Source organism: Cebidichthys violaceus, unplaced genomic scaffold (genome assembly GCF_023349555.1).
Source record: "Cebidichthys violaceus isolate CVI_PGR_0920_01 unplaced genomic scaffold, fCebVio1.0.p SCAF_123, whole genome shotgun sequence".
Taxonomy (NCBI): Eukaryota; Metazoa; Chordata; class Actinopteri; order Perciformes; family Stichaeidae; genus Cebidichthys; species Cebidichthys violaceus.
This window is the reverse complement of record NW_027176289.1, coordinates 74,095-88,752: the sequence shown is the minus strand read 5'-3', so window position 1 is coordinate 88,752 and position 14,658 is coordinate 74,095. Positions and strand designations below refer to the sequence as shown.

Sequence of the window (14,658 nt, the reverse complement as noted above, 5' to 3'; positions counted from 1 at the left end):
TTCTATAATGTTGATTTGTGATTGGATTAAGGCGTTTTACTCTGATATATATATATATATATATATATATATATATATATATATATATATATATATATATATATATATATATATATATATATATATATATATATATATATATATATATACACATACACACACACACACACACACACACACACACACACACACACACACACACACACACACACACACACACACACACATATTCACTTTATGCAGCATTGTAGTCAAAATCAGTTTAACATGATTGTATTAACATGATCGCTCCTCTGAAAGCCGCATATATTTCACATGAAAGCCAACAAAACGGAGCTGAATAAACACTTGTCCGGATGATACAAAATATAATACACTGATTTTAAAAATCTCACATTGATATAAATGCATTGTTCATTCAATCACACTTTTACTTGGTAACATAAACCATGCAACATGCAGTGATAAATTAATTGGCAAACCTTTAAAAGCATAAATCTTCAAAAGGAATGTGGTGTGACACAGTTTCCTGTAATTCTGATCGGTGCTTGAAACGTATCTTCTGTTTATTTTTGAATATTTCTCCGAGGCTGCGGGTAACGTTACTCCACATGTTTCAGTATTTAGTTAATATGAACTATTGCACTGTGATCTTTGTCGTTTGCTTTCTTTTCCGCCGTCGTGTAGTTTTGCCCGTTGTGCAGTTTTTTTTTTTTTTTTTTTCCGTAATGAGAATCAGAAATAAAGCGTGAATGCTACTCGAGACTACAGATTATTTTTTTTTTCAAGGCAGCTAATGTCAAAGGCTTCTTCTTCCAGACTCGTACCGATGAGGTGTCCATGCTCAACATTCAACGATTAACCCGAGTGACCGAGCCCTCGGGCTTCATGCTCCTCTAAACCACTCGGCTCTTTCTCAAGTTAGTGGGAACCTTTTCAGCAGAGTAATGCTGCCACCAAGAGAAGAAATCCACCAGTTCCATGTCATAACGGCAACATTTCTCTTGTTATAACAACATATTTGTCTCATAATAACAACATACTTTAATATGTAATTTTATTGTTTACTACTCAGTTTATCTTTTTATAATAAGATATTATAGTACAGTATGTCATAATAAAGGACAGATATTGTTGTAACAAGAAGATCCAGCTATTTATTATATTTTCATTATAAATCACTTTGTCTATTAGATCAACTTTCTGATTTAGTGTTTATTATATCATTTTCCACCCAAAGATGTTCAGTTCTCGACCAAATGCTAAATCAGAAATCGTCAGAAACTCCCAAATATATTTGGCATTTTTGCTCTAATAACATTTTCTCTGGATTTACTTCTCGATTAACTGACTAATTGAAGTCTAAAGAGAATGTGTGTGTGTGTGTGTGTGTGTGTGTGTGTGTGTGTGTGTGTGTGTGTGTGTGTGTGTGTGTGTGTGTGTGTGCGTGTGCGTGTGTTTCGGCTCGTGGTATTTTTCCTCTTGGCTCCAACAAAGGTACCCAATCGGATCGCCGCGGCGCCGAGGAAGAGCTATGCGTTGTGGAGTTCGTGCTCTCCGCCGGTTTTGCCGACCGCATCGGGATTGGAGAGGGGGTCCAAATCGGCAAACAGGTTGAACCACGCCGAGAGGTCTTTGGACGTCTCCGCTTTCTCTGTAAAAAAAAAAAAAAAAAAATTGAGTCAAGAAAGGTAAACTTCACTCAAGACGCACCGCCTAAAAATATCCACCCGTTAAAAGTCTGCCTGTGGCTGATATCCAGAATTATGAATGGAAACAACCCACAAATTCTTTGAAAGTCCCCATAAACACAGTTTTTCAGTTGGATGCGTCTCGTTGAATGAGTTAAGTTCTTATTTTTTTTTCATCTGTTTTACTCGTTTGGCCCCGGACCTACCTTTCACCGCTGGCTTAGAGGGGTTCTGATTGGCTCCAGATGAGTGATCCTTCGGCCGGGCGCCGGGCTGTGGAGCAACGCCGGCCCAATCTGAAACGTAAGGACGCGGATTTTCGATTTTAAAGCGTCAACACTCTTGTTGCACACTTGCTGACGTGGAAGGATATTGTGTAATAGACGAAACAAACAAATCAATCAAAATCATTTCTCACGACAAAAAAAACAAATCACACGCGGCGTTATTAGTGGTTGCAATAGCAACTTTTGAGGTTTTATTTCAGGCAAATTTATTTTTGCTTTCATCCTTTTGTGCATCTAGAAAAAACAGTATGAAGCAGCACTAAATACCACCAGGGAGAACACTGGAATGTGCTGCTGATATTGCATTTGGTAACAATTTTATGCATCAAATACCGGCCTTAAGGACTATATAGCCTTTTGGATCATTTTGTGCAGTATGGTGCTCCAGCTCCAGCATCCTCTACTAGTGTTAATGACATGTTCTGCATGTCCAGATGTTTAAAGCAGAAATTCATTTTTTAATACAAGAAAGTCCTTTTTCGAAATGTTTTCCATTGCTTTAGTTTAAAGGCTCTGGATGTGACTACAGCTTCAGATCTTATTGGATGCATCTGAATGTGCTTGACTCTTGAGGATTCGGGGGATTTTTTCCTCCACGAAGATTTGTTATAGCTTTGTTTTACATTCTTGGTCTCGAGCCATTTTACTTTCTATCCAGCTGTTTGGGCCGTATGGTCGAGATCAGTCACGATTTCTGACTCCGGACCAGATTCCTCCCAGGATTTTGGCCAAATGGAGATTGGTGACCGTTCGTCTCTCTCTGTCTCTCTGTGCCCATGTGATGTTTCTTGCAGGAGTCACTCCTTTTTTTTTTTTTTTTTTTTTGGATCACCAGAACACCTCTACTGTTCCTCCTGCAAGATCAGCCCAAAAAAACCTGGCATTTAAGTTCCCAAGATCAGCCTCTTGAATGAAGTTCTTCCTGCTCAGTCTCCCAGACATGTCTTGAAAGTATGCCGCACTCTTTCCATTTTTTTATTATCTGAACTTTAAGCTGCAATACCGATTAAACTCCAGCAGGTTGAGTCTGTTCTGACAGAACAGATTGATCGGGCCCGAGTGTGCTTCGTTGACCGGCTGGAGTCTCGGCCTCCCTTTCAGAACTCCGCATGACCGCATGCTTCTCCTCAACCTGTTCTTGCTCCAGACTGCTTTATTTTTTTTTTATTTTTTTTTACAGCTTTACGATTTTACCGAGGAAGTTCACCCTGTAGTTTTTCACGTCTCGATGCCTTTTTATAGCGGAGCTACTCAACCCTCCGAGCTGGAAACGGACAAAATCAACAAAACCAGATGAGGTGCTAGCTGCTAGTAAGCAGGCCCAGATGAAATGGAAAGTAGTTGGCAATTTACCTCCTGGTGAATCTAATTGCTATGTTATTACGCCCTGCTTCTATTACATTGACAGACGTGGGTTTTCTAAATGGTTTTAAAGCCACTTTTCTCTCTGTGCGGTAGAGTAGTTAAGGGAAAAAAAGCAGCTTTTTGGGGGGAATTTGTTAATGGAAAAACAATGTAAGTTATTTTTTTTAGTTTTCAGGCATATTCATTCCACCTGAGTGCTTAATTAAATTACTGTAATGGTGGCTTATTTAGATGTTTTTAGCTAGAAGAGAATGGTGGAAACCTCAAGTGGTCTAATTTCAACACAAAAAGCGTAATATATATTGAAAACAGAGCGTTTTGAACGTCTCCCGGCTCTCTGGTTCACTCTAGTCTGGCTCACACGGCAACACGCCAGTATGTTCTGACCTGAGAGGGAAGACTGTTGATTATTGAAGCTCTGGTCAAACAGCTGAGACGGTAGAAAGAAGGAGCTTTCCATTTGCTGGGCCTCCGCCGGTCTACCCGACGCGGCGCTCGTTCCCTCCTCGGCGTCTCCGAACACTTCCGTCCACTCTCTGGAGAAGTCGCCCTCATCCACGGACATGCTGCCCAGGATCTCGTTCAGGAAGGCCATGCTGTCCCTCTCCTCCCCCTCTAGCTCCGGATAGGCAGAGAGACGATCCTCATTCCCTACAAAGATCAGGAGACGTGATCAGAGGACCGTAGCGCAGAATTATATCACTTCAGATTGTTACTGTTGTCTCAAAAACTTCACATTTTTTTGTAGTTATTCTACATTTCTTTGCTTTGCTTTTGTAAATAGGTATTTCTAAATGCAGTTTATGTCCATTATACATTGTACTATAATAACATATTGCTGTATTTTACCTCCTCCGGTCGTATTGCTGGTGTTTTCATTTTCTAGTGAGATGAGTCTGTAAATATGACATGATAACGGAAGATCAGTTTATAACATTGTCACGCAAAACACAAAGCAGCAGCTGTGTAGAAATACTGTGTTTTTGTAATCAGTCCGGACTGGTTGAGTGTTCATAAACATAATCTCTGTTTTCACCGTTGGCATGCATGTTTGGTCTACCCGCATGAGACGAGATCACGAGATAAACTCACCGGTCGTCCGTGGTCTCGGCTTTCTTTCCGTCTTCGGCCTCTGCTTTAATTTTCTTCTTCCCTTTCTTCTTAGCAGGCTTGTCCATGGGGCCTTGTAAGGTCTGAAAGAACAACCGAGTCACTGATTACAGTCTATCGGGCCGATTCTCAAGATGTGGAAACTGCTTTAGATCTCGAGAGGCTCTCTGACCTTAAGAGCGGAGAACTCGTAATGCTGACAGCCCTTGAAGCTCTCGTGAATGGCCGCCATAGTGTGGGACGTCTTCTCCCAGAAGTGCAAAAGTGTCGTCTGTAACAGCGGAACAAACAGAGGCCACACGTTCAAGCCGCTCATGGTTAAAGTCACATCGGTTCATTTGTCTCCATCGGCCGATCTGACAGTTAAAATCTCCATGCAGTGTCTTCGTTCCCTTCATGTTTGTCTTCCTTCCTGGCTCAACCACATGTGGTGAAAACAGCCCTTTTTTTTTCTTTTTTTTTTTTAAAGATCAATGTATGCAAACAACTGGAGTTCATTTTACCTGATATGTGGTTAAAACGTGAGAGAGGAGGTTGCAGCGACTGGCTCCCAGCAGGTCCACCTTCTGGCAGACGTCATTCTTCAGTTTGTCGAAGCTCGTTTTGGTCGTGCGCACCTGGGCCTGAACCTGAGAGATTCACATGAAGGATGAGGAAATGTCCCAACCGAAGATAAGCACCCAGCATCATTGTGTCACACGGGTTTGAACGGGGACAACAAACACTGGAGTTCACTTTTGCGCAAGTGTCTGCAGAAAAGAGCATGCTGGGTTCTTGATTAGTACAATATATTTAGGATCAATTGACCTACATTCGGTGGTGCGTTCTGCCCTCTAGTGGCGTTCTTTTGTAACAGTAGGTATTGCAGCAAATATTGGCTTAAACAATTTGTTAATTACTCATTTAGTTGATGATATTCTGAAATATCTGGATACGTAAATATCTTTAGGTATGAAGCAATAAGACGTCTCTTTCGGGCTCTGGTAGCTTGTGATGGGCCTTTTCCACCGTTTCCTGACATTTTTCTTTTCTACATTTCATTTAAAAAAATGATCGACTGATTACTTGTACGGTGTGACGGACAAACCTTGCGGAATTTCTCCATCTGTTTGTGAGTGTCTGGATCCAGCTCCTGCGACACGTCCTTCATCCAGAGCAGCGCCCCGCGGTACTCCGTCCTGGACTGCTCCATCCGGTTCACCGTCAGCCACGTGTCTGAGATCGCTCGGTAGCGAAATGTTTCGACCTCCTGGTACAAACGGCACAGAGGGTTCCTCAGAGCCAGTCTGTGCAGGGATGAAGAGTTGAATGAAGGATTAAGACCCTGCATGCGACAAGTTTGGCGGTATCATTACCACACAATGTTACTGGAACAAAGACAATATTGGCGTTAAAAAAAAACCTCTTCCTCACTTGCGTGCACGAGTGAGTGTGCACCTCTGTGTCTGTCCGCGGCTAATCTCGCATTCTGCTGCGGCGAACTGCACGATATTCTGGGCAGCCACTAATGGCTGCATGCTAAAGGACTCTCGTAGTTGCGGTGACTCGCATATTTCTCAAAACGCCTTTTTAATACTTGTTTTATTCTGCCATTGACCGCCTGCTTACTCCTCACTCACAACTCTTAACACAGCTGAGTGCATCGCCGACCGCCTGTTTGTTTTAGGCAAGATTGTATGTCATTTATGACGACTTCAAGCCAATTGCAGCTTGTTTTTAAGGGTTTTTTTTTTTCTATGTTTTGTATGTGTACCTTTGTTGGGAGGAGAAGCAGAGTGCTTTCCCTGTGGCCTGCATGATCTTCCCAGCCCTGGTTTTATCCTGCGAGCCCTGGGAGCGCAGGAAACGACCCAGTTCATTCTCCTCCTGGGAGAGATCTGCGTAGTAGAGATCATAGTAAAAGATAGACATTTATGTGGACTCTGTGGACAGTTCATACTTCTTTTTTTTTTTAAACAAATACTTACAGCAGATCCTCCTCTGGTACTGCTCGATGACCTTTAGCAGCTCCATGCATGTTCTCTGGATGGAGTGGAAGACCTGCAAAGTAGAAAGTCTCAATGCCTCGTCACTGTGGAAGTTATCATCAGTTAAATAAGACCTGTCCTGTAGAAAGCTGCCTGAATATTTTACGAGTTATTTTCGAGAAGATAAATAACAAATATCCAAGTCTTTGTGACGCGACACTAAAGCCTTTACGAGGTAAAAATAGAAGTGTCGAAATGTCATATCAAAGCTGTAAAACACGAGCTCCGATCCCGCATGTTAATACCCAGTTCATCTCAACGCTTACTGTGGCCCCGGCCTAAAGTAAGGCTGGATGTTCCAGCTTTTATGAGGTATTGATTTCAGCCGCAAAATTCACTTCACTCCTGAAGTGGAGGCACGGATGACGGCGGGGTTGGAGAGGCAGCCTAATGTACGTTTTAGGCCCCAGGCAAATACTGGCATCGTGTCAATCAAAAAGCCATTTTAGTCGCCGCCTGAAGGGGAAGGATCCACGATGTTTCTCAACGTTTCTGCAAAGCGACTTTCTTTTACCCGAGTTACTTAACACGCTCCAACGGTTTAAAATCCCCCCCCCCCCCCTTCACCTCCAGCTTGCCGTCCAGATCCGCATCCGACGCCACCACGTGTTCGTCCTCTTTCTTCCCGGTGACCTTAATGAGCGTCTGCTTGGTCTTCCAGTACCTCTGCTGGAACTTGTTCACCACAGACGAGTCTTGGCTTTGGATGAAGCGGTCGAGATAGTCCTGAGGGTAGCCGCTGCAATGAACACAGAGTGTTGGACCCCGAGTGTTGCGACTGGACTGTACTGTTTACATTCTGAGAAGAACTCACTGATTGGTTGTAAAACACAAGAGGGTTATACTCACAAATGCCCTCCCTCCATTTTCTGAGATTACCTGTGGAGGAAGCAGAGCAACTTAAATACCTAGCTGATAGCGTAGTGAGGGTTATGTAATGGGGCCTGGGAACAGTTGTCACACTATTTTTATTTTTTACATTTTCTCTCAGCCAAAAGCTTATGAATTGGGAGTTAAAGTCAATATCACAATGTTATTACGAGTATTTTACAGATATTGATACGTCGCAGTATGACAAATGTATGAAGAACAATAAAATCAGATTTTAAATGCAGCCCATTGTCCCATTGTTGGGCGTTACCGTGAAAAATCTCATGAACAAAGAAACTAGATCATATTTCAGCTGCTCTGACTACATGATGCTTTTTGAACTCAACACAAACTTATACTGATTATTTCCAAAACCCAGAGGGGCCTTCATCCAATATTTGTGACCTCCCTTGTGTTTATTCACAATTTTATGTTTGCTTTATTTTATATTTGATAAAAGTAAAGTGTATTATAGTAACTATTGTTAGATTGGTCATTGACTGATATGTTTCTATAAGTCATAATAAGGTGTGACTGACATGTTTCTATAAGTCATAATAAGGTGTGACTGACATGTTTCTATAAGTCATAATAAGGTGTGACTGACATGTTTCTATAAGTCATAATAAGGTGTGACTGATATGTTTCTATAAGTCATAATAAGGTGTGACTGATATGTTTCTATAAGTCATAATAAGATGTGACTGATATGTTTCTATAAGTCATAATAAGGTGTGACTGATATGTTTCTATACGTTATAATAAGGTGTGACTGATATGTTTCTATACGTTATAATAAGGTGTGACTAATATGTTTCTATACGTTATAATAAGGTGTGACTGATATGTTTCTATAAGTCATAATAAGGTGTGACTGATATGTTTCTATACGTTATAATAAGGTGTGACTGATATGTTTCTATACGTTATAATAAGGTGTGACTGATGTTTCTATACGTTATAATGTGTGACTGATATGTTTCTATAAGTCATAATAAGGTGTGACTGATATGTTTCTATACGTTATAATAAGGTGTGACTGATATGTTTCTATACGTTATAATAAGGTGTGACTGATATGTTTCTATAAGTCATAATAAGGTGTGACTGATATGTTTCTATAAGTCATAATAAGGTGTGACTGATATGTTTCTATACGTTATAATAAGGTGTGACTGATATGTTTCTATACGTTATAATAAGGTGTGACTGATATGTTTCTATAAGTCATAATAAGGTGTGACTGATATGTTTCTATAAGTCATAATAAGGTGTGACTGATATGTTTCTATACGTTATAATAAGGTGTGACTGATATGTTTCTATAAGTCATAATAAGGTGTGACTGATATGTTTCTATAAGTCATAATAAGGTGTGACTGATATGTTTCTATACGTTATAATAAGGTGTGACTGAGGTCTTTCCCCTCCCAGCTGCGTTACATTAATCAGTGAACATTTTCATTATTCAGTAATTTTGTAGCTTTAGATGGAAGATTTATTTAAAAAGTGAAGACGCAACATATTTTCCAGAAGCGCATCGCCTGCTGTCCGTCAGGGACGACATTAATAAATAATCCTTTTTTTTTTTTTTTAACATACAGCTCGCGCGTCACGACTAATTTTAATGTGCTGGGTTAAACAATGCGATGCAATATAAGCCTGCACCTCGATAACAAAGACATGCATCGTGATGAATGTGCAGTTATATGTGACTACACCGGCGCATATAGTCAAATATTCAACATAACCACAATACATCCGCGCCACAGTGAACACAACGCCTGACTCACTGCACTGCGCGGACACCAAGCATCGCCCGACTATCGCACAGTTATCGCAACATAAACGAGAGAAATATCACAATAACAGCCTGACTCGTACCTGACACACCATGTATAAGATGCTGCTTATAGTCCTCCCGTCGCGGTGCGGCTGTAGGCCCGTCCGCTCCGTGCGTGTGTACACACAGCTGCTCATTCGCTTCAGCACGCAAAGCGCAGCTGACGTCATTAAGGGTGCGCTCCCCACTGACGCGCATCACGTTTGTCTCGTGCAAACGGATATTAGTTGCACGTAAACACCGACTGTCTCGTGAACAGCGGAGGGTTTTATGTACCATTGTGCAAACTGGTTTCATGGACTAAATAACAAGGACGACAAAAATTCTGACAATATTGATAATATTAGTAACAAAAGGAACAACAACAACAATAATACATAATTATCATATTTATTATACAGAACTTTTCGCAAATACAATTAGACAATTAAAATAATACAAAATACAAAATGACAGACCTATTATAAGATAAAATGAGCCTTTCTTGATCTCCAGAGTGTTAAATATGCGCATTGCAGCAGCACAAAGGACAGACATAGTGCAGATGAACGGAGAACGTAAAATGACAAGTAATTAGATGTATGCAAAACACAATAGAACTAACAATAGAAGTTAAAATTACAAGAGTGACAGTGGCGGTATATGTAAACAGCATACACCATATATATAAATATATATATATATATACTGTATATATATTTTTAAACAAAGGACTGACCGCTATGAAGTATCAATATTAGAACTCAATCAATTATTACTTGATTAGTCGATCGACAGAAACAAAAAAAACGATCAACTGTTTTGCCGTCTGATTAATTACTTCAGTCATTAAAAATAGAATGAAAACGGTCATTAGTTGCAGCCCTTCTTAATGATATAAGATCAAGCCGTGTTAATGCTCTGCGTTCTCTCTGCAGTCCCGTGAGAACCGCATTCACTTAGTTCTGTGTTTGTCCAAAGGATGGCAGTGTAGCCTAACAAAAGAAGAGCGCTGCACCTTTTTTTTCCACAGTCTCCTCTCTCCCGTTTTGGGGGCCCCCGAGCTTTCATCTGTTGGCTTCAATTTATTTCATCACACTATACTGCAGCTGATCTAATAGCATGTACATTTTGTTGTCACCTAAAGGGAATTTCTTGTCACGCTCCAAATTGATGTACCTGTTTGTAGCCTTGGACGGTATTTGTGCCGCACAGTGGCGAGGAGTGTGTGAGCGGCATACCGACGCTGTAACCGATCAGCACACTGGAGCGCAGGTCTTTATTTAAAAACGGGAGATTGTGGATTTATATTTGGAAAGTGTGATTTCATGTAGAGCTTTGCAGACTTAATTTGATTATCACCAAAGGAACGTGGAACCCTTTGATCCTTGAACCCCCCCCCCCCCGAGGTCACTTCCTGCACAATGCAGCTCGTTTCCACCCTCTGCACGGTATGGAAACAAGCGTGCCGTGGCTGCTTTGCATCGTCGGTATTGTAATACGGTTTGATTGCAGAAAGCAGATTCTCCAGCAGGCCTTGGTCGCCTCTCTCCAAACCCTGACCTCTGACAGCATCTCAAGGCTTGTGATACGAGCCGTTAGACGGACGCGTCTCTTAAGGAGAGGATATTATCTCCGTGAAGACCGGTGTCCTTCACCCCGTCTGATCCTCCCCTCCCCGCACTCGCCCCCGCCTTATCGTCGCATCCGAGATGGTATCAAAGCAATTTGAGTTCACTTAAGTAAGACAGGAAAACAATCAGGGCCTTAAATTAAGTGATGCTGTTGGGGGGGGGGGGGTTAATTCAATCAGGATGGAGTCAGAGAAATTCCTTTCTGATATTGATCAGGGACGTGCGTCACCATTGATTTTCCTCTGACATTTCTTTACTCCGGTGCTTCGTTTCGTGAGCCGTTCTTTGTATTTTAGAGCCACTTCTTTCATATTCCGCCGCCGCCGTCATCTACTGTACGCCGGCTAATGCCAGAATGGCCATAACACATCGAGTCGCATCTTTCTGGGACACGGTCTAAACCTAGACTTGAGCGTGCCCTCATTATGAGCATTATGAAGGTTTGCAAACCCCCCCCCTCCTCCCGAGAGCGTTCGACCTGACCCCAAAAATTGCTCAATTGACTTTTTTTTTCTTCTTTCTTTTTCCATCTGCAGTTATGTGTGGTGATGGGGAACCGTGACATTTACATTTGCACCACTCCGATGTGATCCCTTGCTCGGCGCGAGTTTTCCGACACAGACTGTAGCTCAAAACAGGTCACAGGATCAAAAAGTGTCTCTAGCCCGAAGGAGCCACTGAATCGATCCTTTCCATTTCTGCACCAAATGGTGTTTTCTCTCTCTCTCTCTCTCTCTCTCTCTCTCTCTCTCTCTCCCCCTCTCTCTCTCTCTCTCTCTCTCTCTCTCACCAGTAACTTGCTGGAACACATTTAGATCCTGAGTAGAACTCCTCAGTGCCCACTCATCACTCTGCGTGGTGTTTGAAGATTACTACGCTCAGAGACATCCTCACTGGGCATCCAGGCAGCTTAGAGGCCAAAATCCATAATCCCTTACCCTTCATGGGAATTCTCCATGCACTTCAACATGCTGAAATACAGCCCCGCTGCAGCAGCCACTCATGGTCGAGGAACTACTGCAGCCGGAGGCCGAGATAGATGGATGACATGTCTCAATGAATGTGAGGGAAGTGGAGGAAGTTAGATTTAAGAAATAAGTTATATACCGCAGATAGTTTCTGCCCGGAAATCTAATCCAAAATGATGTTTCCCTCTTGCGATGCGTTTCTTATTTCCAATGTATGCGCCCTACTCCCGTCCGTCCTCATGCGCCGGTAACTGTTTTATGTATACCATGACGGCCCAGAAGACATTATTTACTGAAAAAATACGGGTACTTCGGGTGTCGCTCGGCAGCCGCACAGCGTTTCTACCAGGCGTCTCTACAATAAAGAATTTCCTCTGAGGGTTTAGCGCTTTTATTAAAAAGCGTAAATAAATGTAGTTCCTTGATTTAGCAATCTGCATGAGTGAGAAATATGTAAAGTTCAGCCTTTTGTAGCTGAGGGACCAGTGGGGTTTAATACTTCCTCCTCTAGGCTACACTCTAATGCTTCGTCTGCTCTGCTAAAAACCCATGTAATAGCTTGGGGAGTTTGTCTCGCAGCAAACAAGAATAATAAAAGTAATCCCATATTCACATTAGGTATTTTCTCATTATGAAAGCCTTTTTTTTCCTTTTTTTTTTTTCTTGTCTTGCTGGACACATAAGCAAAGACACAAAGAGAAAAGGTCAGAGCAGGTTTTAGTCAAACATCAGGTAGCAGAGTCACATATGTTGAACCAGTGGTTTCTGACTCGGCACCATCTGTGCACTCAGTTTGTGATTAGTGCAAAGTCCAAAAGTGATTAACAGAGAATTTTTTTTTTTTTGTCAACTTCTCTGAGGCAGTTTGCAAGGACATCCTTCCCCCCCTCGTTCCTCAAACTACCCTATAGACGTTTCTCTATAGCATGTTGGACAAACCTGTCAGTGTGAGTGCCCTTGGTCAGCGGGGAGGAGCTGGACCCGGTACCCAGCACCACCGGCCCAACCTGTATCAGAGCGTCGCAACCCCCCCTCTCCCCCACCCACCTGCTGTTTGGCATGCTCCGTGGCACCGAGCTCTGAGGGCAGAGCATGTCGCCGAGCTGGCACCGGCCTGAACTCCATTCAAGGTTACTCTTTGATTTAATGGTGATGCATTTTTTAAAACCCGCATCATCCCTCCCTCTCTCTCTCGCCACCGCGCCTAGTCCATCTCTGTCACAAACACTGGCTGCGCGTCTCACCTTTAGCAGTGGAAGCACCAGGAGAGGTTGTTTAAGATATAAATCAATGGCAAAACGAAAAGCCCCGGCTCCGGCGAAGGGCTGGCCCCCCCCCCCCCTTGATTGTTTTACCTGCCGTCCCTGTTTCAGAGGGTGGACGTTGAAGGAAAGCCGTGCTGTATATTATAAATAGCGTCATCCAGCTCTTACGCTTTTAGTGATGCTTTTGACAAGGCGGCATGCAGAACTCATCGCCGCTCTCTGCTGTTGTTTCAGTAAATATACACTGACAGCGTTGTGTTTCACAAAAATAGATTTTCAACCAGTTGCTCTTCTTCTCTGAGGTGCAGCTGCTTGTAAACGAAGCCTAATTGTCAGGGTTTAGCATCAGCGCACACACACACACACACACACACACACACACATTGTTTGGCTGATCAGACTTTTTTTTTTTCTTTTTCTTTTCTTAACTGAAATTAAATCTGAGGCATTCAGGTACAAGAAGATCCGCCCTTTGTGTCGCGTGGCAGTCTGTTATGGATGGAGATGAGGATTTCTGATAGCAAAAAAGGGGAAAAAAAGAAGAAAGAAGAAAGGTGATAAATCAGAGGCTAGAAATGGGCCGTATTCATGAGCCATGTAATCCTCTTACGTCTCACGTCGCTTTGAAAGGCAAACACATCTTTGACATCGACACTCGTGTGTCTGGTTTGATAAAGCTATACCTGAGCTCCGACAGCTTGCAGTCGTGGTTTTTTCACAATTTTGGTGATAATTTACATTTAGATTCTGAGCGGAATTTGAACAATCAACAGATTAATTACCAGTGAAAATACTTGTTGTGGGACGTGGCGGCCGTACGAATAACTGAAACAATTCAGAATGCTTTTGTTTCCGCACACTACTTAAATGTATTGACAAATCATATCATTACATGCATTAAAAATCACTGCGTCAGTTGACTCTGTGCTGTATTTAGAACCAACGTAGTTCTGGGGTAACTTTACTCAGCACCCAATCGTAGAACACCGGTGTAATTAACTCTATTACTAATATACGGTCAGTGTTAGACACAATCAGCCAAAGCTTCACCTTAAAAAGTGTCACAACTCCAGAGAAATACAACTTCTAAACTACATTACAATCATTTTACATTACGTACATGTATGAACCAATCTTGTGTTTACGGAGACGACCCCCATGAACCACGGCCGCCTCATATACGCTAGTTTAGTCTGGGTTTCATTGGGGACCCAATGTTGTTTTTTTTTACCCATGGCTGTTGGGTAAAGTTCAATCAGTATTGTGTCTGTGCTATAGTGACCCACTGAGGATCTTGTGTGTGTGTGTGTGTGTGTGTGTGTGTGTGTGTGTGTGTGTGTGTGTGTGTGTACGAAGACAGATTTAACTGTTGCATTCTGTACCGTTTCTTACAGTTATATCCAGAATGTGAGAATTGAAGCTTCCACTTCTGTCAAACTCATTGTAATTAGATAACAGCGTCCATGATACGGGTGTCAAAGTCCTCACAGCCCTTTTTATTTAAAAAAAAAAAAAAGAAGGTTTTAGCCGCCTGATAGAATGTGAGAACGACTCTTGTCTCATAACGTGGTGAAGACGGGAGATTTGTGCGTTTGTTGCTGGAAGCAGCCGAGACATCC

The 14,658-nt window shown here is 42.2% G+C and overlaps 1 protein-coding gene across 1 annotated transcript; it reads right to left on the bottom strand.

Moving 5' to 3' along the window:
• Positions 1-170: 170 nt before the first annotated feature.
• ica1 (islet cell autoantigen 1) lies at positions 171-9,348 on the bottom strand. The gene is made up of 13 exons (XM_068706901.1): positions 9,235-9,348; positions 7,330-7,359; positions 7,048-7,219; positions 6,421-6,493; positions 6,207-6,330; positions 5,541-5,739; positions 4,957-5,082; positions 4,626-4,724; positions 4,436-4,536; positions 4,193-4,239; positions 3,731-3,994; positions 1,898-1,987; positions 171-1,654 (listed from the first exon to the last, which is right to left on the bottom strand). Exons 2-13 carry the CDS (start codon positions 7,344-7,346, stop codon positions 1,533-1,535), a joined length of 1,434 nt encoding a protein of 477 aa, XP_068563002.1. The 5' UTR covers positions 7,347-7,359; positions 9,235-9,348; the 3' UTR covers positions 171-1,532.
• Positions 9,349-14,658: the final 5,310 nt, after the last annotated feature.